At 32.0% G+C, this 27,648-nt stretch overlaps 1 protein-coding gene across 1 annotated transcript in view; it reads left to right on the forward strand.

Moving 5' to 3' along the window:
* LOC118187699 (endothelial cell-selective adhesion molecule-like) overlaps positions 1 to 27,648 on the forward strand; it is a 148,186-nt gene that overhangs the window by 82,988 nt on the left and 37,550 nt on the right. Inside the window, exons 2-3 of the mRNA XM_035357976.2 lie at positions 1,770 to 1,884; positions 21,192 to 21,406. Coding sequence (XP_035213867.1) covers positions 1,833 to 1,884; positions 21,192 to 21,406 — 267 coding nt within the window. The 5' untranslated portion in view covers positions 1,770 to 1,832. The remainder of the gene's footprint in view (positions 1 to 1,769; positions 1,885 to 21,191; positions 21,407 to 27,648) is intronic.

A 27,648-nucleotide genomic window follows, 5' to 3' on the forward strand; every position in this document is an offset into this window, starting at 1 on the left:
CAAATGAAGTTTTAATAACACGGTCATCCCGACATTTATGATAATTTTTTACTTAGATGAGAATATTTTTTTCTGTTTTTCTATTCACCCGTTCTGCAATATTCGACTGTAACCGATAAGGAACCTTCTTAAAATATATCTCAACATATATCCTCAGAAATTTGACTAATAAATTGCTTTCGGTTTTCTGGTATTGTTTTAAGTGAAGCTCCATATTTTAATATAAGTTCATTAAAAAATTAACCTGCAACAATTTTAGCGGAAGCTCTTGTGACTGGAATTCTTTCTACTCATTTTGAAAACTGATTAGAGATAAAAAAAATATCTATTTTTGTTTTGTTTCACTTAATGGGTCAGAAACTAATAGGACATTTCCTATTATTTCTTCAGGAAAAGTAGCGTTTATGCCATTTAGGTATCTGATCAGGCTTAACTAATTGAAAAAGGTTACAGGACTTGCCATACTGAGTTACAAATCTTTCAGTTGTGGAAAATAAACAGCTTTTCTTACTCTCTGTGCTGTTTATTTCGAAGATGGCCTGAAACTGTCGCATCATGCAATTTGTGCAAAATACTTAATTTTAAAGTCTCTGGAATAACCGGTTTTAATTCATTATTATCCTTCACTTTGGAACAAAAGCCTGTCAATTATTTCATAATTTTCAGCTCTAATACCGGTTTAATCATAGTGTTCAAAGCGATGAAGAGCTTTAAAGAGCATAAAGTTTTAAAATTCTGGGTTTGCCTGAATAAAGGCCGTATGGTCTGTATACATATTTACTGGTGCCTTTTCAAACTACTCTAGAAGTTTCTGCAGCACCAAAAGAACTACTAATCCTCTCGGTGCTAACATGATTTCTTTCAGTTGGGTTAAGTGTCTTGTTAAAATATGCAACCGCCTGTCCGTCTTGCATACGCACGGCTCCTATTCCAAAATCTGATTCATCTGCGGACACTTCTAATTTACCTTCCGCTTCAGGAAATTTCAGGACGAGAGCTTGAATTAATGTCGTTTTATGTCTTTCAAATGTCGTGTTTCTTTCCGTTTCTACCAGGTGAACCCAGTTTTTTTCCTCTTTAAGTTTTAATAGTGGTTCTGCTCTATAAGCAAATTAATGCAAATTAATTCTGTGGGAATAAGGCAGGAATAAGATGTTGACAAAACTAAATTTGGCGCATCACCATCTTTTTTTAGGCACATCAAAAATTATTTCTTTGGCAGATAAATTACTTTTCAATCATAGTTAAATAGAAATAATTTTTATATATACGTCTACGTTTTATCTACACAGATAAAAAGCTACGACGTCATTTCAAGCAGGGAAACATAAGCGGTGTTGAGTTGTTTGCATGGCAGAAGACAGGAAAAAAGCGAAGCGTAGTGCTCGTGACTCAGTATTTACACTTCGTAGGTGCAGAAAGTATTCTAAGCTATGATTGGTCAATATTAGTTTTAGTTAACTTTTTCAAGCAGTGCTGTGTAATTTGGAGTGATCTCGAATTTGTGAGAACAGATGAATTTAGTGGAGAGAGCACCTAATTTAGAATGTAATTTTGAGGTCGCCAATTATTTTTTAAAGCAGCCATCGTATTTTGTTATATCTTACATATATATATGCAATAATAATAAATTAAAATAAATAATACGTTTAAAATTCATCCCATATTCAATTCGGAATAAACAGATGCGGTGTTTTTGGCGAACACTTTTTTCTTCTGCGGTATAAATTAGTTTTGCATATATTATGAAGAAATGTTTTTCTTTCCAGGGTTCTTTCATAGATGAAGGAATTTGGGGAAGTTAATTACTGGATGGTAACTAACTGCTTCACATGAATATGCCGAGAAATGCCATTGTAATTTTTATTGCTATCATTGTGCTAAGTAAGTATAAGTCTTCAGTTTAACTCTTTAATATTAACTGCGAAAGGAACTCTAATGCAGCTATTTTGTATTTCTTTTCCTTAGACCTAATTATCGTTTAACATTTATAGAATCTTTTATGTACGAATGAATGATTCTCCGTTTGAAGCAAAGAAAAGAAGAGAATGGGCTTTCAGAGTAACAGTAATTAACATTGTAAATTATGCACGTTAAAAATGATATAGATCATGAAGATTTTATGAAATTATCATAAGTCTTTTATAGAAAATTAGGTACTTAATTTTAATTGGTACTTAATTATCAAATTTTACTCAATTTAATTACCAAATCTACTTACTTTAATTACAAAATTTAATTTAATTAATTATTTAATTTAATTTTAGTACTTAATTACCAAATATTTATTAAAATTTGGTACTTAAATAATATTTTAGAAAAAGTGTTTTGACGGGAATTTAAATAGCAGCAGAAACATATCAAAAGCTGTATTAACTAATTAATAAGACCAGAAAAATTAATATTAAGGAAGATACTTATTTTTTTACAAGAAATTTTCATCAGAGGACATTTACTTTTTCTACAATAAATTTTCATTAATTAGTAAAAGAAAATATTTCAACATGATTATCAATAATAAGCGTTTTTGGAGAGACCACATTCAACATATTATAGGAAAAACTAAAGAGTGTTAAATGTCTCGGTTGTCTGATAAGAAACTTCTCTAATCTTAAACGAAGGCTTTACCAACATAATTATCTTTCGATTATTAAACCTATTTTAGCTACGTTTCCCCATCCACATTTCCCAAGAATATGAAGAAGTTGCTGCATTGCAAAGTAAAATTTTTATAGACAAATTTTCTTTCTTTTTTTTTTTTTTTTTTTTTTGGAGGGGGGGGGACTGCATCTTTTCAGAGAAGTAGAGCAAATGGGTTGAATACTTCATTATTCTTCCATCTAGTACCTAAGTCTGATAGTTTTCACAAATTATAGGGTTAGTAGAAAAATTAAATCAAGAATTTTGATGACATTCGAAGGAAAATGAATTAATTATTTTACTTTAGTTTCAAATTGGCATAAAGTGTTTAGTACTAGAAATATTTAGCTTTTCTTCACTCATTTACATAAGTGGTAAAGTGTACTTTTAATAAATTTTCGGAAGACTTACTTTTCTTAGCGGATAAGTAGTGAGAAAATACGTTTTCTGTCAAAATCCCACTAATCGTTGCGTACACAGCATCATTGAACACGAGCACCTGGTCTCATTTTTTTCCTGTAGTTCAAAATGTTGTTCCTCGGAGATTCACCAGATGTATAGGGAATCTGTGATGGTTTGATTTCAACTGACGAGTCGCTCAGAAGTATGATAGCTCTCGAAATGCTTTACAGTAAACAATAAACAGAAACATAGCTGGTGATTCCTAATAAAATTCGGCCAAAAAGTTAAAAATGATAGCTGAGTTAAAAACATTGAGAAAACAAAGATTAGTTTTATTACTTAAATTAGTAACCAATTAACGGTTAATCAGTAACCAATTCAATTGTTTTATCTTCGGTATTCTTAAATGTAAAAGTGAATTTAATATTCGTTTTCTTTAACGCTGTTGTGAAAACTCCATTATTTATTTTATATTTTCATTATTTATTCTATCGTTTGCATTTCTAGACATAATTGTAAGTAGCTGAATTTTAAACAAAACGTTTTATCCTTTTATGTACTATTCCATTACATTAATTTTATCATACTTGTAAATAGCTTTATTTTGTAAATATTCATGAATCTTACACAAATTTTATTCTTCTTGTAAGCAAACGTTCATTTCAGCAGACGTCATGCATTTTGTGCTACTTTAATTCCATTTCAGCTTCAAAAATATGGTAGTTGAAAAGTAGTAAACAACGCAAATAAAAATGCCTTGCGGTCTGCCTTTAATTGATTTCTTTGCTTTTTTTACGATCATAGACATAGTGAATTAATCTCCCATTATTCCTCTTGCAAGACTGAATTGCTCTAACTTCACTTCCCGCATTTACCCTGCGGGACGGAATAGCGGGAACACAAAAGAAGAGGGATAAGAATTCCAAACTCATTTAGAATGTAAGATAGAATTCCAAAGTTTCAAAAGTAATATTCCATTTTCTTTTGTAAGTAGCGTGCAGTTAGAATTTAATTTATTCCCGCTTTGAAATTTAAAGGGAAGTACTGAAAAATCTCCATAATTGGACTGTGATTTAAAAAAAGCACAGATCCTAATCAATGCATTTCGTTAAAGTAGGCGCTCACTTACTTTCGATTTCATAACGAACTTGAAAAGGAATGTATTAATTTTCCTTTTTTCCCCCACTTATTTTGGGTTTCCTGTTTGTTTACTGCGGCAGAAATTTAAAAAGGTGATTTAAAAGAGACATTTTCAGCATTAAAATATTTAAGAAAGCATTTTTATTTATCAGTAACTGAATTTCATAGAAGTAGGACGTACTATAAGTGAAATGTCAATGATTCAGCGTAAAAGGCAATCCGTTGCAAAATTTCTTTGTAAATTCTTTGTAACAGAAGTGAATTGTAGGATAATTACAAGCATTCTTTCAGTATTTGGATTTAATGAAATAAACTAAACAGTTTCGAACTATGTTTTTAGTTTTTACTATAAAAGTAGCTACACGTTCTCAAGCGTCATTTCAATAACTTAAAGAATAAAATTTTTGCTTTCTGTATCACATATTTTTTGAGTAAAATGCTTTTGATAACGACCTAAATTACAAGCAATTGAATTTGATATTTGAAAGAAACGTGCAGTCAATCTAAAGCTGCAAATGTACTATTTTTCGAAATATATGATCTAATTATGGTACACTCGAAATTTTTATTTACATTTAGACAGTAATATAGAATATTCAACGCTTTCTAATTTCATAAATATTTTTTTGATATTCATCGCCAACAGTAACAAAACATTCTAGACATAAATGAATAAAAAGCTCATAAATTACAGACCAAATTAGTGGAGGAAATGGGATATACAGTAAATAAAAGAACATAGGATCTGTGTCTTTGAAAAGCATTTTAAAATTGCTACATATACTAAGAGATATAAGACACTTGGCCTAAATTATTTGACTGAATAATATCATTAGTCCTCCATCTTATATACTACTCAATATCGTAGGGGAAGTGAAGCCCATAGAGCCGAGTGCGTTTTCCATTTTAGACTGAAGGATGCCATTTCTTGCTAAGCTGGGTCCATTATTTTCCCTTCGCTGTTTCCATTAATTTCTTTAATGATTTCAATTCAGTCTTCCCGATTTAAAACTTTTTTTCAGTTTTCCGTGGCGCTAAAGATTAATCTTCTGTGTTGCTGTGTATATTTTGCCTTGCCTGACCTCTAAAAACTTAAAGCCACATTATTCACGGCTTTAAAGTAGTGTTTCCACCTTTCAACCTAACATGTTCTTGAAAAATGCATGTCATATTCTACTATTCCCTGTATTCATCTACCATCTGTTCCATCCTTTGGATTTCAAAATTATATTGTCAAATTAAGGATGCATGAATAGTGTTTATGACCTTATACATAATGATGAAAATGTTCTACTGACTAAACAAGGTCTAATTATTCTTTTCTTGTGACAAAGTAGATTTCTTCAGCCTTTGAGAGGCTTTCAATAAAATAAGCAATGACACACGTGTCCATAAATCTCTTGTAAAAGAACTAATATTTCAATAACTTCTTACTGGCGTCTCTATCGAGCGTAAAATCGTACTCAAATAAGCTAATGCAAGGCAGATTTAATGGCATCCTTTGAGGCTTCAATTAGTTCTTTACACTTGTCCATGCAAGAAATCTACGGTTTTGCTTCCATCAAACGATTTAAAGAGCTTTTAATCTCAGGAAATCCTTTAACAACTATTTGATTATAAGTATGTAGAACCGAGGAAACTTTTTAACTTATTAACATTTTAAGGGCTACAGTAGTCAGAACAGCCTTGATTTCTCAGTTCTCTAACTTTCTCAGTATTTTGCTGATATTTTCCACAGGTTCCCTAAAAGGCAGTTTGATCATGTAAGGTACTTGAGGTACACAAGGCAGACTTTACATGACATTTCTCTCAAAACTATCTTCATCAGGCGTTCAATTGTAGCTGGAGTACTCTACAATTCCACCGATGTTATTTTAAACTCAAAGTATACCTGTATAAAATGCAGTCTTCTTATGATGTTTAGATTCTATTTGCAGTTGCCAATAACCGCTCTTCAGATGCAAATTGTGAGTGCTATGCTTAAGTTGTCATTGAATCTGAGCAAAGACTAACAGTCTGTCTTTGTAATGCCATTAAAATTGCAGTCGACACAAAGTAACGCGGAGCCATAACTCTTGCCAGTTAACAGGATGGGTAACGTTCAAACTGAAAAGAAGTTTAAGACATCAATCTCTTTCATTTCCTTTAAAAGCTTTTCCATTTATTCTCATATTTGGTGAAAGATTAGGTTAAGTTATCCGAATAAGGCAAATTACACGAGGGTTAAGTGCCTAAGGGATACCTTCGCGGAGGGCTTTCTAAGAAACACCGGATCACATTTACGTTATACATGAGACCCAGCCCGTTCGCCTGGGCTCGAAGACAGATCGAACTGCAAGCATTATTCAGCAGTCTTAATTCTTCGACCACTAGTGGGACGTCCGGAGAAAGGAAGACGCCGGAGATATTCTTTACTAAGTGAATGGCTTCTTGCATCGATCGAGTTGTAACATGGAGTTACATCAATGAACGCCCGCACTAGCATCATCTTATCTAGCATCGTTCTTTAGAGACAGGGTCAAGCTTGCCACCCCCACCCTTGAGTGAAGAAGAGTTTTCGTTGGACCTGTTTTTGCCTCCTTGGTAACCGATAGAAGAAGGTCGCTGTAAAAAACGAGCTTACAAAAAACTCGGTGAAAGAAAATTCACCATTATGTTTTTTTATTCAACAGTGTTAGATTCTTCGACACCCATCTCCAAGGTTATGATCTCATTTATAAAGAATTTAATTTTTTTGATATGAGTGCATATGAGTGCGACAATACAGAATGTGGAAGAAAAGTATTGAACATATGAGTGCGACAATACAAAATGTGGAAGAAAAGTATAACCATGAGTAGATATTTGGATACGCATCTTTGAGAGCCCATGATTGTTTGAAATTATTATCGTAATATCATATATTATCTAAGTAGAATATAACCATGAGTAGGTATTTGGCCAAATAATCAAAAGTATTTTGTTGTTGTGAGTGTGGACCCGGCAAGGTGGTGTTTCCAAATCTGATGTATTAATGACCTTCCTCTTGTTTTGAAAGTCATGTGTGCAAATTTTCCTCAAAATCGGAATAAAAGCGTAAAATTTCTATGACTGACTCACACGCAAACAAACAAGCGGAGACTCTTCACTATATATATATATATATATATATATATATGCTACATACAGAGATAGAAATAATTTCAATAAACTCGTGTAATTTCAGTGTTCTAGCTAGAAATTAATATTATCTGAAATGAATTTTCGTTTATTCCTTTTAAATCACTAACTTTGGTAATTAATAATAAAATAAATATGAAGAACAAATTTAAAAACTGACACTTTGCTGAAGGATAACACACTTCAAAAATATTTTTATTTGGACAGTGGCAACATATTTTTATTAAATCTCTTAGTTTGTTCATTAAATTCGAAAAACAAATAAAAAGTAATGCAATTTACCGAGTGGCAACACAGTTCTTTTATATAGATCTTTAACATCAGATTAAATTTGGAACATAAAGTTCTTATGCTTTGCAGAGTCGCTACACAAAGCTCCGCTGAGAATCGGTGTGTTTTTATTGAAAAATTCGTTAAATTAACGTAGAATAAATGTATATAAAGAGCGGACCCCGTGGGGTGGCTTTTTGAGAAATCTTATGTTGACAGTGACTTTTCTCTTGTTTTGAAGGTCAAATATTCCAAGTTTTATCAACATCAGAAAAACACTGTAGATTTGCACAAAAGACAAACGCGCGAACACTCTTCTTTATTTATATTAGATTTATAATCATATTTCCGAGGAAAATAGTCAATTTTAAAAATGCAGAAAGCTTGATTATCAAAATATTGTGAGTATTAATTAAAGATAAAAAATTAATTGCGTAAAATTAAACTTAATATTATTTCGTTGGACATTTTTGTTGCTTATTATTTGATTTTTTAACAGAATATTTTGGCATTTTCGCGGCATTGCAAAAGGAATATATGTATGACATGGTTTTCTCTATTCACGAATAGAAATACAGTTATTTTTATTTTTATATCGCATTATGCTCATTCCTAAATTCTGCATATAAAGTTCATGAATGAATTAAAACAAGAGGATTGTATCAAACAGTAAATTGTAGATTCTATCTTCGTTTTTTCGGTGTGCAACGTAGTTGAAATCTACAGAAAGTGAAATGAAATTATAGTTGAAAATCTGACGAAAAATAAGATGTAAGCTAAATTAACAGTTACTCGGATGTAATTCTAATGGAAAGAGTACCTTTCTAGGAACAGAGGAATAACAACAAAAATTGGTACCGTTAATCTTTAAGCTATTTTGATTCGAGAGACCGATGGAACTATTTTATCAATTCAGAGAATTTACAAAATTTTATTTTTATGTAATACCCATTACATTCAGAAAATGAAATAATTTTAATAAAGCGTTCAAAATTTAGAAGTGTTGTTTCAAGTTCTGTGAATAATGTCAAGAAAATTATTATTCAGTATTATTTTACTCATCAAAAATTATCTATTTTGTATTATTTTAGGCAGTAATAACAATGTATTGTTTTGATTATTATTTAATTAATTAATTTAGATGATGAGTTTTATTGTCTAGCTATACATGGTATTCAATACATCTTCGAATTCTATTTCTGATTCGCGGAACTCTTAGTGGAGTGTCATGAAGCCCCAAGGTTCCGCAAAGCACAATTTAAAGACCACTGGTTTATGGTGGCTACGTCTGGTTTATGGCGCTCAGCCGTCTTGCCATAACTAACTTGTGTCAATACATTGTTAAAATTGATATTTTTAAAACTTTCGAGCTCTCTTTCTTAAAGTGATATTTATTCTGCTTCTTTCTTTTTCCCTTGAAGCTCCGATAGTTTTAAGAACACCTTCGAATGATCCGAGTGGAATATTTAAATTCTTGCTCCCTTCTCGGCTTTCAGTTCAACAACTGTGTGCGTCATCTATTGAATATTCAACACATGCAGCACACAAACTAAGCCCATGTGCTTAATCAAGTTCAGAGTTTGGAGTTTGAGTGATACAAATGCTTAATTACATAGGTCATTTTCGGACACGTGAGAAGCATTGTTAAATCTCAAATGAGTTTCCACGAAAGATAAGAGGTATGTAACTTGAAACAAAACGGCAGTTGCATTCTTCGTTCATTCTTTTCTTTTTATATTTAATGCAGATTTATATATCATTATGTTAAGTTCTTGACTGTTTCAGCGTTTTTTAGGATTTTTTCGTTTTTAGTATTTATGAGCAGAAAATATAAAATTTCAAAATCCATTTTTTTATTCATTATTAATGAATAAAAAAAAAGTAATTTTGTCGCTGCGAGGATTTCCTGAAGATCCCAAATTTTGGAAAATTTCGTGGGATTTTGCGAAATTTTTCGGCGATTATCAAATAAATTCGTCAGCTAATTTTTTTTCTGTCATCTTCTACTTTTCATTTGAACTGTTTAATTTCATATTTAAATAAACAAATAATAATTTAAATTTAAAATTTTTTAATTAAAAATAAATTTAATTAATAAATTAATTAAAAATTAATGAAATTGAATAAGTAAATAAATAAATAATTTAATCTCTGTACTACTTAAATTGAATTAATTCTAGTATAAGAATATCTCATTAAAATTCATGAAAGAAGGTAGTGTACTGTATATTTATCTTACATTAATATTTCAAATTGAAACCCTAAAGCAGACACCTTCAGCTTGATTAACTAACTGAGTTTTGAAAAGTTTTCGTGATGAAAAATTAAGCATTACTTTCTGAGAATATGAGGGTGTTCATTTTGTCAGCCATAAAATTCTTCAAAAAATATAAAATGTCTGGAGTTGATCAGTTCAACTCGTAAGGTATTTTATCCTTCCTTTCTGCATGTCGTTGTGGTGTAACTGGATGCACAATCGACGTTATTCGGAAGACCCAGAATTCAAAATCTCGCCGTGAGCATTGCGTGTTTCTTCGATTTCCTTCATTCGAAAACTCTAAATGACTTTATAAGTGGTGCCCGAATTGAAAGGTGGTAATTTGTCACCACCAGGATATGGCGATTGGGTCCCGTACTCTCAGTCGCCCTTTAAAAGGGGGCATATATGATATGTTTCCCTCCTTTCCGCATGCCTTCATAGTATAACTGGAAGCACACTCGACGCGTAATCGGGAGGTTCGGAGTTCGAATTCCGGAGATGACACGGTACATTATTCATGTTTCCTCGATTGCTAAGCCTAATGACTGTACAAAATCGTCGGATCCTTTAGGTAATGAAGATTTGTTTCGTTTTAGTCCTTGCCTGTATTCGAAAATATGCGCCACTATATAAGAATGTATAAAAATTTCCTTCGTTTAAAAGAGGTATGAAATAAAATAAATAACATCCCATTTCTGGAGTATAAGCAAGGTAACGTTCCTACCGTAGGTAAGATTGTTAATCGTGGTTCATTCTAATAAGATAAAATACATGACAGCTATCTACTTGAAGACAGGACACCATTGTGAAGAAATTTCTAAGGGAAACTCGCTGATTTCACGTTACACCATGGGAAAATTCCAAGGAAACATCTTTACAAATAGCTAGTTCTCCGGATTTCTTACCCGAATCGAGCTACCACTGTTAAGCTGTGTTACCCACTCAGCATCTTTGGGTCCGTGATTTGTGAAATCCGACGTCTGCTGAGTACTAATAACCAGTAACGATATTGATTGCGCTTTTTCTATATGTAAAATATGTTACAGAGCAATAGACACTAGTTTAAAAAATAAAATGTATGTGTGTACAATATGCTTTATCAACATACCTTCCACTACGACCAATATGAAGTAACAGCAGTTTTACTGTTGCAAGAAATTGACAGCTTTACAGCAAGGTTAAGTCTGGTTTAGTTACGGCAAAGCAATCGAGGGCTGTCTGCCTAAGGGAAGGGATGCTTTCGTGGAGGACTTTTAAAGGGAAACTGGTTCGCACACACGTTACACATCGAGAAACCACGAAAACGCCCGTACAACCAGCCCGTCAGCCGAGATGTGAAGCTCGGACAGAACTACCACTGTTCAGCGACTTTACCACTCGGCCGCCGTTGAGCCTGTTTATAAAGGAAATATCTCTTTGAAAATGTATAATATAAAGCTTATTTAATTAGCGATATATTTGCATTACTTCATCCTATCTGGTACATTTATTCGGAAATAAAAGTGTTGAATGTCAGCAGAGAAATTTTATTGACAAAAATCTAAAAAAAGTAATAAAATTTCGAGCTTTATTGCATGACCATTCAGCGAATTTCATCTTTTTTTCTTCTTCCACCTTTTTTCGTTTTGACAGCAAGTCCATCTTTCGATATCTTCTTCTTAAACACCGCAAGCGATTCATGAAAACTCGATACTTAAAGACAATTTTAAAGTCAGGTAACATTCTGTAGGTGACTTTGTGAACCTGAGCCACATGAGAACATGAAACCTCTGAAAAACTGTTTTCTCCTTGAAGGGGGATAAAGCATTTAATAATTCAAGGATAACTTGTTGACATGTAATACAGTAGATATGAATTGAATAGCCATTAAGTGTGCGATCAGTGAAGATTGCTTCGACGCTTAAGGTCCGAGGTATGAATACTAGATATGAATTCGAGACTTGGTGTCTTTGCTAAATAATGAAGCATAAAAGTCCATCAAAATAAAATTTCTTTCCAGAGGCTTGTGGTAGGAAAAAAGGTTTGAAAGGACTTTGGATTCGCACTTGCAAAGTGGTCTTGATCAAAACTAGGATAGGATTGGGCAAAAGGGGTGTTGCTATTCATAGTGCCAAACTCTATTATCCAACACAGGCGCATCCCACCCTCATGAATATTAATGAACCCCAGCACGCAATGATTTGGTGTGGGAAACAGCAACAGATGTACATCAATAATAATAATGGCATACATTTTATTAAGGCAATTCTTTACCTGTTTTGGTTTAATTCATGTCGCAATGCTGGTTCATGCTTGTTTTATAGAAAACTACGAAAAAAATGCAGAAGGATATTGTACACAGAAAAAAAAATATTACCGAAACAGCATAAATCGCAGATGTTTCAGAGCAGGGGCATAATGTCCCCACACCCATAAACTGATTGATAACCTTGCTATAAATTAATGTAAATATGAGTCCATTTGGTCAACTAGTTATTTTTGTGTGCTGTTATAATGTATTGCAATGATATGATTTATTTCCTTTTTAATTGTTGCATTTTAGGTAACAATTTTAAGATGAATTTTTGTCTAATTGAATTTTTACCGCATATGTTGTATACAGAAGCTTATTTCTTGTACAGAATTCTAGATCTTCTGATTTCGAATCCAAAGAGTTTAAATTATGAAAATAGCTTAGACGTAGGAAAAATTTCTCCTAACGCACTTTAGCGCCAAATTTTGACACTGGCTACATTTGGCGAGTTTTTTGTTAGCTTAGCAAATATTTGAAACATTACGGAAAATGAATTTTTGAAGCTTTAGGAGCTAATTTCCCTACATTTCCAGAAGAGCTGTCAACACTATCTGAGTAATTTCAGAAAGACTGTGGTTCAAAGAGAGAGAGCTGAATTTTACAGATCATTGAGATTGACATCTTTACTCTGTGAATGATATCACTTACGTGCGATATTTCTCATATAACAAGAAAGATTTTTCTAATGACTGCCTTCTCTATGTGCCATTTGCAACTATTTACATTGCTGTATTATTACTAAATACGATAAATTGTCTATTTCTCCCTGCTCACCTGATGTGGTTATTTAAAAAGACATCAGCGAATTCTTATGTCTCAACAATATTATTCAGTACATAAAGAAACGGATATGTTGATAAAATTCGGTACGTCAAATACCTTTCCGATTTCTAACCAGAAAAACGAATGACTATTCACTTACACTGCCTGTATGCTGAAGACGTAGATGGTTATTTTCGGGATATGCTAAAATTAAACGATGCTAAAATTGTTTGTATGCTTCTATAGCAAAGTTTTCAAAATAGCAATTACGGCTATTTTGCAATAGAATTTTTTATGTGTGAACTTACAAAGCAATATATTCTACACTGAAAAGCAGTATGTTCTCCAACAAACGAATATATAGCCTTTTCATTCTTGTTGCTGAAGGTATCATTTTAAAGTTAACATTCTCAAAATGGCTTGGAGTTCAAAAAAGTACTGGTTCCGTATATATAATTCAGGAGAAGGAGCTAAAGGAAAAAAGGTCAACATCCCTCCCAACCCCTCTTGCGTCAGGAGAAACACTGCACTGTTTGTTATTTTGTTTAAAGCCTTTTTTCGTATGTAAGACGGAGGCTGTGCAAGAATAGTAAACAATGTTGAATACACAAATAAGGTAAGTCTCAAAGGTATCGTGCATTGGAGATACATGACTGGAAAATACAAGCAGAGAAAGTTAAGCTACCATTTCTCCAGCAATAAGAGGATGTAGACCAATTCGTATCATTTACCTTTCCCAATCCCAGAATCTTGAATAAAAGTTTCTTACTTATATTAAATAAGCATAAATTTGAAATAAATCTCACAGTGCGTATTTGAATGTATTTCTAAATAACTTATTGAACAGTAGGACTATATAGAATAAAACTCAAGAAGTAATGGAAATTTATTTTGTGAAATCTGAATAGAGGTCAATTTTTGAAATTTTTAACACGAGGTTCAAGATGAAAGTTGCCTTTTCTTTCTTAACATGATAACAACAGATATACATTATATGAATCGATTTATAATAAAATACTTTTGTTAATTTCTTTCATTCTTTTGATTTTTAATGATACCAATGAGAAAAGTTATTGGGCATTATTTTGAATTTGTTTTCATTTTTAGTGTTACTGTCGTCTATACAACTAAAAATTAGCAAAAAACGCAGGTAAAATATTAAATTCATATGAGTAAACGACAGCAGTACAAATAATTCAGCTTATAAAAATAGGGGAACAACACTGAAGGGTATTTTGAATGTTGGTTCAACATGCGTTTCATTTTACTTCAGCTAGCGTTACTTGTGAAGTGATTTTACTTTCACCAAACGAACTCAGCTGCCGCTCTTCGTGAGTTTAGAAGTCGTAATAACCTATGTAAAGGCCCTCTATCATTTAATACATTAAAAATGCAGGATTCTGAAGTCTGAAGAAACAGTATCTGCTACAGGGGGAAAACTGATGAGAAATAGACCGTTAACTAATGTCGTGACTGCAGTCGTTGACGACACATACAGGAACATTGCTGGTGGCAGCAGTGGTCCGGCGACAGTTGGATTTAAGTCTTTCTACGGTACAGAAGATCTTGCGGAAAGTTCTTCAATTCATACAAGATTCAAGCCACGTGCATAAATTGTCATACAAGAATTATGATAAACGGGTGTCATTTGCTCTGATATTTCTTGCCAGGGTGGAAATCGACGAAGCGTGATAGTGGAGAATCCTATGGGGAGAAGACGCCCATTTTCCTCTAAATGGACTGTTACTGTTCACTATTCCCGAATTTCAGCATCCAAATAACCCCATACAGTTCAGGAAATTCCACTGCATTTACCAAAAGTCGCTGTTTAGTGAGACTTCACAGCAGATTTCATCATCGGACCATTCATTTTTTTTAATTATTGCTCTAACAGGATCCTTACCGCTATCACACCAAGGCATCATGATATGCTGATTAGTTCTGTCATTTCACATCTTCCTCCGAGGCAGTTACTCGATCAGGTAACTCTTATGTAGGAAAGGGAATCTATTGTACCTCGGCTGTTGTGCCATAACCTTACAGAAAAAGAGTCATAAGTCTCTTTTTTCCGCTTGCATGGTCATTTCGCTCCCCGGATAAAATTTCATGTGATTGTGGAGTTATTTGAAGTTCAAGATCTATCTTGATGGTGTCCCGCGCCTATCTTAAGGACACCCACGGGCTCAATCCACACACATGGACACTGAGCATTCCCGGTGACATACTAAGTTCGATTGTCGAACCTGCTTCGAATCCATACTTAAATTCAAACGAAGAAGAAATAGAAAAAGACATTTTTATGAACAAAATAAGACAGGCTTCGCTTGTTAAGAGCAGGAAATGTTACATAAAATAGAGTCAGTATTTAACGAGGATCATAAAATGAATATTTCTCTGAATGAAAAAGAAAATCTAAATTTTTATCAAATTGAAAATTATGGTTTAATATGGATACCGTTAATTAAGATTCCTGTTATAATAGGAAGTATACTAGAATTTGCTACTGATTTTAATGTCAAATGAGTTGCAGTAATAATACATGTATCTGTTTCTGAATCAAAACCTTTTGTGTGAGCAACTTAATTAGTTTGACGAAGCTTAACTTTTCAGAAGAGTAAAGCAAAGACATTTTACAAGTTTATGATTTGAAAAATAGAGAGTATATTATTATTACCTGACAAATAATTTGAAATTGAGTTTGATACTTCAACTGATTCATCAAAGCTAAAAGTATTCACAGAAATTAAGAAAAATGTCAGATTTATAATAATTTTATGTGATCTCTCGAGATCTAAAAATGTAACTTCAGGTTTTCGTAATACCAGAACTTTTTCTCTCATAGGAATCGATATCCAACCGATGTATGAAACTCGTGATGATAAGGAAATTCTGAAAACTAGAAAAGGCTGGACGCAATTCTGCCTCGAGTTTTCTTTCTAAAGAGAATGCGGCTGTTGTATAAAAGAGTAAACTAAGAACTCATTCTTAACATTTTACAAGAGAATTAACTATTAATTAGTGTGTGAAATGCAAGTAAAGCAACAGCAGTATTTCTTGTCAGTTAGCTTTGCTAAACAAAATGAAAAGAAAAAAAGAAGTCTAGAAAGCTGTAGACAAAACAGAAGGTCGAGTACATACAGCAACAAGGTAATTAGGTCAAAAGACTATTTTAACATTATCAAGGAAAAGGAACGAGTAAATTATATCAAAACTGAACAAAAAATGAAATGAAACGAAACGAAGACAAGAAAGAAAGAAATGAAATGAAATTGAGTAAAGACAAAAAGAAATGAATAAACGGTTTTCATCCTGAAAGACTACAGTTTATAATTTAAGAAAAGGAAATGCAAATACAGCTAAATTAAAAAGCAACTGGTTGATAGTAAAATCAAACAGTGACTCAAATATCAGCTAAAAACGTCTTTTGCACTCTTATAATTTCTTCAAGGGAATGAAGAATTCATTCCCTTCCTTCATTTAAGAATTATCTGAAGAATTCTACTTCAAAGTACAATAGATTCCCTTTCAACCGGCTTCCGCTTAATCGGATCTCCCCTTTTACTGGCTGTAGTTAATGAAACAGAATACAAAAATAAAAATATAAGCAAACAAATTGAAAATTTCGTAATTATGTATTTTAATGCGTATTAAAATACATAGTTACGAATTTTTAAAAAAGTGTGTATTAACGGTATCGCACTCTCCTTTATTCAAAACTGAAAAGGTTCCGGAATATAGGTGGGGAATGTATTAACTAAAATGCAGTTCAATAATATGCGACCTCCATTATATCAGATACAGATGGAGCAAAAGCATTGGAAATGACTTTGTGCTATTTGGGACAACTGGCATTCCTCCGCTGTGATGGTATTAAAAACTTGATGTGTACACCACATGACTTACTTGTACGGAATATTAAATTATACGCATTTTTTCTTCCATTTCATTTAAAATTAAACCTACTTCGCCGACAGCGCATAAACTACAATAGAATAAATGCATCCTTTGAAATTCACTTTGTTTACCATAACGACACTCTGGCGCTAGGTTTACTTAACAATATTATATTTCGTTCATATTATAACTCAGAATGCACAAAATTTATATCATTTAAAGAATTATCTAATCGTTGCCATATGTTCTATTCAAATACTATAATAACGATGTATAAAAGAAATTAAGCAAACAAAACGATGTATAAAAGAAATTAAGCAAACAAAACAAAAAAGAAACCTTTTTTTACAGACGATTGAGTATTTCTCATTCAATTAATTCAGTTTTCACTTCGCGACAAGGCAAAAATACATAAAAACTCAAAATATCTGTATTAAAAATTTTGAAGTAAATCTTAAACGCTTATTTCCTCGAAAAAATTCCAGAAAGGATTAAGCATGATTTAAATAATAAATGAAGGCGTTATCTTTGTTGTTGCGAAGCTAAGTTTCTCTAGATTGGTAACAAATCCGCTATCCTGCTGTTTCAAATGTAAACAAGAAATGCCGCCATCAAAAACATTATTAGGCTTAGCGGCACTTAAACAATTTTAAAATTGTTGATAATTCTAAAAAATTGCATACAAATTTACTAAAGGCATAAAAACCTTAACCGGAAGATAAGAACAACATAATTCAATCATTTTTAAAGGAAAATATGTATAATTTACAAACATATAAGAGTAAAGAAACTGAGATCACTGAGCCGGGTAACAGAGTGATATATATATAAATATATTTATATACGTTTGGTGCGGCCGATTGCAACCAAAATACAAGGTGCACATCTACATGTTATAGCAGTCCTATATACAAAATTTCAACGTTCTGAGGCTACTCGTTTTTGAGTTATGCGAGATACGTACGCACGTACGTACATACGTTCGTACAGACGCCACGAAAAATTCTCTTCAGAATTCATTTTAAAGCAGTTTTATAATTTTTTTGGAGGAAGAGAGTTTTTTTATTCTGTCCTTACATACAGATATCACGGAAATACATCGTTAAATTGCATTTGAAATAGGTCAAAATGGGATATTTTCGTTGAAATATGCTGCCTGAAACTTTTCGCGATTACAATACTTCCTTTTTACTTCGTACAAGGAAGTAAAAAAGGCGAAAGCATACAGCGAATCGCCAAATTTCCAGCCTGAGCAGAAAACAATGAATGAATTTTTTCAACATTCCTACTAATGATATGTAAATCGTTTGCAATAAATTGACATATTTAATGAATTCTTACCTACAAAACTATACAAAAGTGCATTTCCGTCAACTAAATAATTTTTTCAATCTCTGTTTTAACTGGTATTTCATCCCATTTAAGCCGGTTAAGAGGGAATCCTACTTGTATTGCGAAATTAAAATAATAAACTCCGTTTCCAGATACTAGGAATTACACTATACCTAAAGCACATTTTTTAATTCTTCGTCATCAGGTTACATTTTAATTCATGAGTGCTATAATGCGATAAAATACATAATCGTAGTATCTCATTCTTAAGAATTACATGTCTTATATTTACGTAATTATTCTCTAAATAGTATCTCATTCTTAAGAATTACATGTCTCATATTTACGTAATTATTCTCTAAATATGAGATATTTTTTCCTCATCCTGCCAGCAGATCATATTACTGAGTTGTTTTCGCTATGCTTATTAATACCCATTTCTACAGGTTATCAAAAATATATAATATTATATCATGTCAGATAGGAATAAAACCTTAAATACATGAAATATAGCAAATAATTTCGTAAGCATCTCAATTTAAATTGATTAATCCCACATGTAATAACTTTGGGTAACTTTCTGATAAAATTAATACATGCCATGTGCTCATACAAGATGTTGCGAAAATTGAATTTACAGTTTTTGTTCTTTAAAGCTTATAACATTTATGGTTCCCGAAAAGTTCAGATTCATATAGTGAAATGCTTTGGCATCCCGGATTTTAGATTTTTCCTGCGTAATATGAATACTAGATTCCAAATACTTGGCAGAATTATGTAAGGTAATCGATCCTGTCTCAATATGTATTGATTACTGGCTCTTAACTAACTTAGTGGGTTTCCATTATTATGTCAGCATACGTTTGTTCAGTCAGCTAGCGAATTGACTTTGAGTGGCATTTGATTACACTGTAACTAAGGCTCTTTGATCGTGTCTACGTTTGGCGAAATACTCGAATACATATTATACAGAATACTCGAAATGAGTTCAAATCTGTTCATTTCAGCACTTTAAACTTTCCATATAGTTATAAATCAATCAATCGAACTATTAATTATAAAAACAGTCACTGCACCATAATATTGGTATAAGCAATATTTGAACTGTAATACTGATTTCGATTTTGTCTTAATACCATCACATTTTTTATTTTATGTACAATATTTCATTACTAGAATTTTGTGCAAAGATTTATTTTTATAAAGGTAATTCAAATTGTCAAATTAAGAGGCAAAAAATTTTATTTAATAGTATAAACGAGTTTGCGTTTGAAGCTGAGGAGAATAAAACTCAGCAGTTTACATTAAATCAATCAATAAATAAGTAAAATTGAATATTTCTTATGCATTTTACTATATGAATGAAATTCTATTAATAGTATTAGAGCTGAATTTTTTTCTTTCAGAGTTCTAATTAGAGAACTTATATTTTCTAGGCAATTATTTATGAATATCATTAACAAATCTCGAAATTATTAATAAATATGAGCTCAAAAGAAATTATACTGGATAAATGTAATTACTATGAAATGAAAAATTTCAAGCTATTTTGAAAGTTATTCCAATATAATATTTTTAGAATTATCGTTGACAGCTATGATACGGGATTGTTTACTCCAATAAAAAAACTGCTTTCTTCTCATTCTTATGTAATTATTACTCCTAACCAAAGGATAATCTTATTTCGGAAATTAAAAAAATTGACATTAAGAAAAAATAATCTTTTAGAAAAAAATAAAAATTTTAAAGTGTTTCATGAATATACCAAACTTGTATAGAATATAGATAAAAAACATATTCGACTTTCCCTTTATAATGGGCAATACAGCTTATAAAAGCGAAACAATTAACTCAGAAATCCGCTAACACCCTCACTAATAAAAGAGTTCATTATTGAAAATATCATCACTCGATAAATATGCGAATATGCTTGTTATTGCCAATCTTATCCATTAATTTATTTTTCGTCATATAAAGTAAAAGGTCTTTGGGCAAAAACGAATATCTACGATGGAAATATAAATCTGAAATTAAACTGCAGAAAACTAAAAAAACAGAAAATTCGAAAAATTTCAGATTTTTAATTACGTCCAAAGGAGCGTTTTTTTAACGTTTTGTGTGTTACCTTTATTTATTAAACATCATGTTCTTCTCACTTAAACCACAAAATTCAGTTCAAGAGCAATATCGCAAAATAATTTTAAAATGAGCATATCTTTAGAATTTCCAATACTCACACTCTGAAGATTAATGGTTTTCACTTTAAATTTCTTAATTAGTATAATACGTTATACGATATAATTTTTAGGAAAGAACTATTTAATTAATAAAATTGAGCGCTGAAATGTTTAAAATCTTAATAAGTTTCCAAGTTTTTTCTTTTTTGATAGAAATACGGCTGGTCACGTTTACTTTATATGTAACTTTTATTCGTATTTTTACATATTTAGTTTTGCTTAATATTTGCAAGATTCTTTTATTACATAGCCTATAATTTACCTTACTTACCAAGTTTGCTCTACATATGCAAAGTTATAAGGATTTATCATATTCCGCCGTGCGTGCTGTGGCTGCATAAGCTGTTAATACGTCCAGGTAGCAGTGTGAGACTCATTGTTGAATCTTGGCTAGAACACAGCTAAATTTTTCTATTTTGTTCTCCGAAAAAAAAATGTTTCTACAGTAACATTTGAGCTAAAAATGGGGTTGGCGATAATTTGGCAGCACTTGGGGATAGTCCACGGGTCTCGTTCCTCTCCCCATTCAATCTTTATGTAAATATTATCTTATGAAAGTGCGAATGTAAGGGGTTATAGCCTTCTCCACGCGTATTCTCCTGATATAAGTGGTAAGCATGTCCATCTAGCTAAATTTTAAGATTCAGTGTTTAACTATAAGTTGAATTAACTGTATTCTTCATACAGAAATTTCATGATATAAATCATAAGTTCTGAAATAAACAGAAAAAATTACAGAATAAGTAACAACTTCTTCTTCCTTGAAATATCAGAGGCCTTAACTATGCTCTTTTCCTCCTAGGTCTGGCCATAGGCAAAAGCGTCAAGGTCACGGAATTAAGAGTTCCATCAGCTGCTGTGCTCGGTGAATCCGTGACATTGGTGTGTAGCTACGAATTGGGTAGTGAAGAATTGTACGTCGTCAAATGGTACAAAGACGATCTCGAGTTCTACCGTTATGAGCCGAAGGATGATAACCAATCAATATATTTTCCTCAACCAGGAATCGATATCGATGCAAGTATTCAGCAGATTTCTTATTTACCTGAAATTTTGATTGCATTTTTATTTTCAAGGCTTATAAATGAAATGCGAAAGAAATGTAGAAAATTCTTTCTTCCAAAGCTCATTTCAAAGTTGGAAAGTTTTCTGTTACTGTTATGACAAAAATGGACAAATTTCTTGTCAGTATATAATAATTCATGAGAAATAAAAGCTACAACTTTAAAAGTAGAAAAATAGTTTTCTAGTAGGGAAAAACTTTTATGTAGAAATGTCAATAAGAAATTCTTGTAGCTCTGTTCTCATGAAAGAATATTTGTAAAATGTAAATCTTTTAATTTTCAAATTGCGTCAAATCTTGTCTAAGCGTTTAGTTTTTCAGATAGAAAAGCTTTACATTTTTATTTGTTTTCCAGCTTTCTCTTAACTGTTAATATCGTCTAATTTTAAAAGAATGAATTGAAATCAAAAGTTGGACTATTTAATTAAGCAATAATATAAAAAGGCATTCACTGAAGTGGAAAATAATGTAATAATATAGGAAATAGAAACAGCAATTTTTGTTTTCTCTTAACAAAACCCAAAATTAAGCGTTTTCTGTCAAGAATACAAACGAATTGGAAAGTACATCGAGTACTACAATGAAATTGTTGTCGTGAAAGCAAATTATTTTAAAATAAACTGTTAACTTAATAGGATTTGTAAAAAAATAATTGTTTAGTTTTCGCACATAAATATCGTGAAGTAGCATCTGGAGATTCATGGTTTGAATCTCAGCGAGGATACAGTACTTTTATACTTAGCAAAAAGTAGCGGTTTCTGCAGTAGTACCCGCGATAAAACGGGGTGAATCTCATCTACAGTATCTTTAAGCAATATGTTGCCAGTCTGTTTGTTGTTGTTTTTTTCAATTGAGCAAATAAACATTTTGTTGTCTAGGAATTGTATCAGCATGATAGCAAACCTCGGAAACTGGATTATTCGTCTTCTACTTGTTACTTAAATGAGCATCCAACATTTATACATGGTTTGAAATGATTACGTGAGTAACGAATTAAAAAAGTTAAAGATAATTACTTTTATAACTGTGAGTCTTATCCCGACTTCGTTTGAAATTATGACTGAAGTAACCCACAAATAGAATTTATTGAATTGTCAGTTGTTACTGAAGGTAAAATGGCTTTTAGAAATGTGACCCTTAGTCACTTTTGGACTAAATCCCAAATTTTCTCAAGTGGCACTTCCATTTTTGCTTCCATTTCAAAACTCGTGTGTGGTTGAAGCTGGTTTTAGCCATGCTAATTCCATCTCTTAAAGAAAAGAAAGAGAGAGAGAGAAATAAGTTACATAATATAATGTAATATTGGAGATTTAAGGTTGAAACAGACTAACTTTGAACCAAGCATTTCTAATCTTTAAGACACAATAACACGCCGAATAAATACTAATTCAGAAGTCAAACAACAAAAATCAGCGTTATATTTTCAAAATTTTCACAGGTCTAGTTTCGATGGTTTTACCGAACCATATTCCTCAGCTGCAAAACCGCAAAAAAAATATTAATATTTTTTTTCCCCGGTTTTGCAGCTGAGGATGGTGGTTCGGTAAAACCATCGAAACTAGTCCTGTGAAAATTTTGAAAATATAACGCTGATTTTTTTTTGTTTGACTTCTGAATTAGTATTTCTAATCTTGCCAAGAGTCACCAACCACATTCGATAGGTCCAGATTTCGAACCCCGGCGAGGGAACTACACATTTTTCACTTCTCCTGTTTCAAGTTTTATTGTAAAGCATCATTATTAAATATAAATTTTCTAGATTTATGTAGTCTAAAAAACAAAAAACAATAAACAGCACAAAATCTAAAAATCACATTAGCATTTTGTTGTCTTGTAATAATTATAAATAGTAAAATAAAAGGGATCGACGAAAGATTAAAAAATTCATGAGAGATCTACTATCAAAAATATTTAGAGACCCCCGGCATAGCTACAAAGAGTAACAGCTGTGACGAGGAAATTTTCACTTTTCCATTGTACTCGTTATAGTGGTTTTTAGTTTGGGTTTATGAGATTACGACAAAGCCTCAAGGGCTATTTGCCTAAAGGTAGGGATGCCTTCGTGGAGGACTAAGGGAAACTGGCTCGTATACACATTACACATGGGGGAAACTACGAAAAAAACCCATGCAGCCAGCTCGTTTGCGGAATTCGAGCTTTGAACCAATCTACCAGTGTTCAGCGACTTTACCACTCGGTCGCTATTGTGTCCTACTCATTATAGCGAATTGCGATTGTATTTTAGATGCGAATTTTATTAAAAACAGCAGTGGCAACATTATGATCCCTTACAGTAATATTGTTTTTATTCACAAATAAAAAAATCTTCAAAAATATTAAACAAACGTTTTATTAAAACGTTGGCATTCGCAGTGGCCTTGGATTATAATTAGATAATTAGAAGAATATCCATAACACTCAGAAGTCATAATTTTAGAACAAACAGCACAGAACTAAAATTATGCAATGATTAACAAATACACAAGTAGATAGTTTTCACTAAAAAAAGTAAGTCAACCTACAATGAAAAGAATTAGAAATATGTACTCTTAAATGAAGAACTAATTACGAAGATAAATAAGCATATTTATTATCAAATAGAATGCAAAGCAAGGCAGAAGAAACTATTTGTAAATATCTTCAAAGAATTTCTCTGTCGCGAAAGCTGGAGAATCGTGGTGAACGAACGCTAGCTGTATACGTTATGAATACTCTTCAATTTAATTTAGTTAACTAGCATAGAACTTCCGTTTCATGTTAATATTTAATAAGAATAAAGATACTTAAAACCAACCGATACAAAGCATGGGAAAGTTAATTAGTCGGTAACATTTAGACGAAGTAGAGAATAGCAAGAAACAGGAAAAACGTTGCTAATTTTCCTAATTAAGCTTTACTGTAAACGAAGAATTTTGTTTCCAGTTTCTCATTATTTTACTAAATAAAATGAGGAAAGGAAACATTTCTCTGGAAATGGTAAAGATTAATTAGTAGTTATAAGGCAAGTCATCTCATTATTCGTTACACTTGCTTTTCGACACATTTGTTTTTTAGTATTTAAAACAGGCAATAAAAAGAATTTTCCTGAGTAATTCATTTTTATTTTATAAGCAAGTGTTTAATTTTCATAATTAAATAAAACGTATCATACCATGGTTTTTGTTTCAAACTTTCCTTTTCAAGCTACGATTTATGTTATTGTAACATTTCTTTTAAGAGTATAGATTTAAAGTTAACATTTGATATATTTCATTATGCTGCGCAACACTGGTTAAGTTACCTTTCCTGTCTAACAAACATATAAAGAATGCGCGAGGCTTGTATACAGAAAGAGATAACCTTTTTATACTGCGAGAGGAAGAAAGTTCATTTTTAACACTGTTTTAGTTATTACATTCCATTTTACATGTAAAATATTTTATAGAGTGAACTGTTATAAGTGAAATTACAGATGAAAAGAAATGCTAGGATGTTTTCATAACTAATTATAATTTCTGAAAGATTAATTCTGCAAATTAAAATTGGGGAGAATTTTATTACGTTTTTACCTGATTTTAGGTTTTCTTTCTTCTTCCTATCAATTTCGCATTTTAATATCATTCAATCATTCCAGAAATATGAGCTACTTGTAACCAAGTAGATAAGTCTGCTGACCAACAGCAGTTTATCTCAAGCTTGAATATTGATGAATTGACTAGCGGCGTGAGGGCTTCCGGATTTTTTATTACACGTATATTGTGAATACTATTCAGTTTCTTTAATAAGGTGTACCACGAAGACCTCTCTTCTAAAGCTCTCTTTCTTTGCTATTATCAGTAAGCATCTAGTATTATAAAGTTAAAAATTAATGAACAAACTGTTTAAGAATATGAAAATATAATTATCTTATTGTTGGTTTATTGAATTATCTATCCATATTTTTATGCTGACACTGATGATACGTGTCACACTGAATTAATACTTATAGGAAGGTTGAATTCAGACACTGTTGTGAAAAGTGCATTTAAGATTCTTTCAGTTTCAGGATATTAGAAAGAATCTTTCAGAAACATTTTCCTGTAATGTAATAAACTTAGATTTTCTGTTAAGTCTATAGTTCTTTGATTTATATCGAAGCAAGCACATATAGAACCCGTTTTGATTGAAGTCAAGAACTGTAAGAAATAAACTTTGGTTTTATATTTTTACTGTATTCCGTACGTTTGTTTAAATTGTATCTGAGATTGAATTAACTTTCAAAGGCTAGATTGTAATTAAGGTTACCAATTAATTAGAAAAGATTTTGAAAAAACTTTATATAGTGCTTATTCGTGAAATTTACACTAAATATTCTAAAATATAAAAAAGTACATATTCCTTTCGGAATAGGAAGACCTTATGAAATTCTTTATTATAGAATTAAATTCTCCCACTAAGAGTAATGCGGTCAGATTTTTATTTAACCGTTAAAAGTTTTAAGTTTATGAATGTAAAAAAAAACTATTTTTATTCAAGTTTTGTTATTTAACAACATTTTTTATACTTTTTGTTGTTTAATTTATAAAACATGTTAAAAATAATCTAAATAATATGCTCATTTTTAAAGTTTTGGAAAAGAGGTGTATTCTATCAATGGTGAAAGGGAGTGGATGGAGCAAAAAATGTGTGGCACCACTGCTTTAACATAACTCCAAAGGAGATTCGTTCTAAACAACACTAAACCATTTTTAACATGTATACCAATTCAGTGCCATGGCAGCTCGTTATTTAGGTAGCGATACATCTCAACAAGATAGAATCCCATCTCACTGGCGTATAAAATTTCTAAAACGGCTTTCATTTTAGGAAATAGTAGCAACTACAGTATATCAAGGTACGATGCACCCGTCACAGTGTTCTTAAGAAAAAAAAAGCGGCTGTACGCATTTGCGTATGAAATGGTGCAAAAAAGGTTTAGTATAGTAAATTTCTTTTATGTTAATAAGCGCATGACAATATTCTACGTTCGATATCAAAATACTGCGATATACTATTTAGCATTCCGTACAAATGAAAGATCGCTTCGTCACTGAATATTAAACAGACGGCAAAATAATCGTCTGACAAATACTTCTTGCTCGGGATTGCAAATTAAATCCCTCAATCCTTTAGATTTAAATGTTAGATTAGGTAGGTATAAAATCATGGGCCACTTATTATTTAGACCGAGTTAGTAGGTAAAGGTCTCTTACTCAATCTATCCAGATTAAGATATCCTTCCTGTAGCCCACTGTGCTGTTCTCTTGCCAAGGTGTTACTATTGTTTGCTGCAACCTCCGTCATCGCAAGCTTTGTCACCGCTGACGGATCTTGCTATCCAGAGATTAAAAATCAAAGCTTGCGAGTCAGATGATAAAACATCGGTATGAATTTGATGAATACTCACTAATAATTTGAAGGCCGATTCTTTAAGCCCACATGATGCTTTGAATGCTTTAATGTTGGTGACTTTCTCACTATACATTGCAGAAACCAGAAGAGGCCGTAAATTAAAATCAAACAGCCCATGGAACTCAAAGAAGATTATTGGCTTCACGAGAGCCTTTCTATTTATCACACACAAACACACGCAAAAGCATACATAATTTTCATATATTAAAATACCGGCAGAACAAATATGATAAACTCACCATCCACACATGTCCTTCGAAAGTCCTCCACTCATTCCCTATTCTTTTTGCGAAGTTTTTGCTCGCTACTCCGCCAGTGTCCACCAATTGGCGAAGCTTTGCTTTTATTGGCACGTTCTCGAATTTCTCGCTGAAACAAATGCTAAAGAAACTAGCAATAAGCAAAAAGGCATCATTATAATGTGAGACTCACGCTTGCCTGATTTCTGTTGCTTAATATAAGTTGTTTAATATTCACTGAATGTTGATATAATATTTTCACACCTATATATTCTTTAAATAATTCCTTGTATTAAAGCAGAGCTACGAACACAAAGATGCTAATATTTGTTGCGGACGATTTTTATTGAACAGAACCTTGCTAATGGTCTCTGGGTATATTTCAATCATTAACCACGTCGACAAAATGAATTATAAGCACACACAGTTTCTAAGCATTGGGCGTCTGTTAATTTCTAGGAATTAATTCGAACCTCACTGCTCTGTTTGTTCACAAAAGCATTAGGAACAGATCAACGACTTGTTTATGGTCGAACGCTCTGTGCTAA

The sequence above is a fragment of the Stegodyphus dumicola genome, chromosome 3 (genome assembly GCF_044657685.1).
Source record: "Stegodyphus dumicola isolate Sdum_Otavi_A_Nest chromosome 3, ASM4465768v1".
Classification (NCBI taxonomy): Eukaryota; Metazoa; Arthropoda; class Arachnida; order Araneae; family Eresidae; genus Stegodyphus; species Stegodyphus dumicola.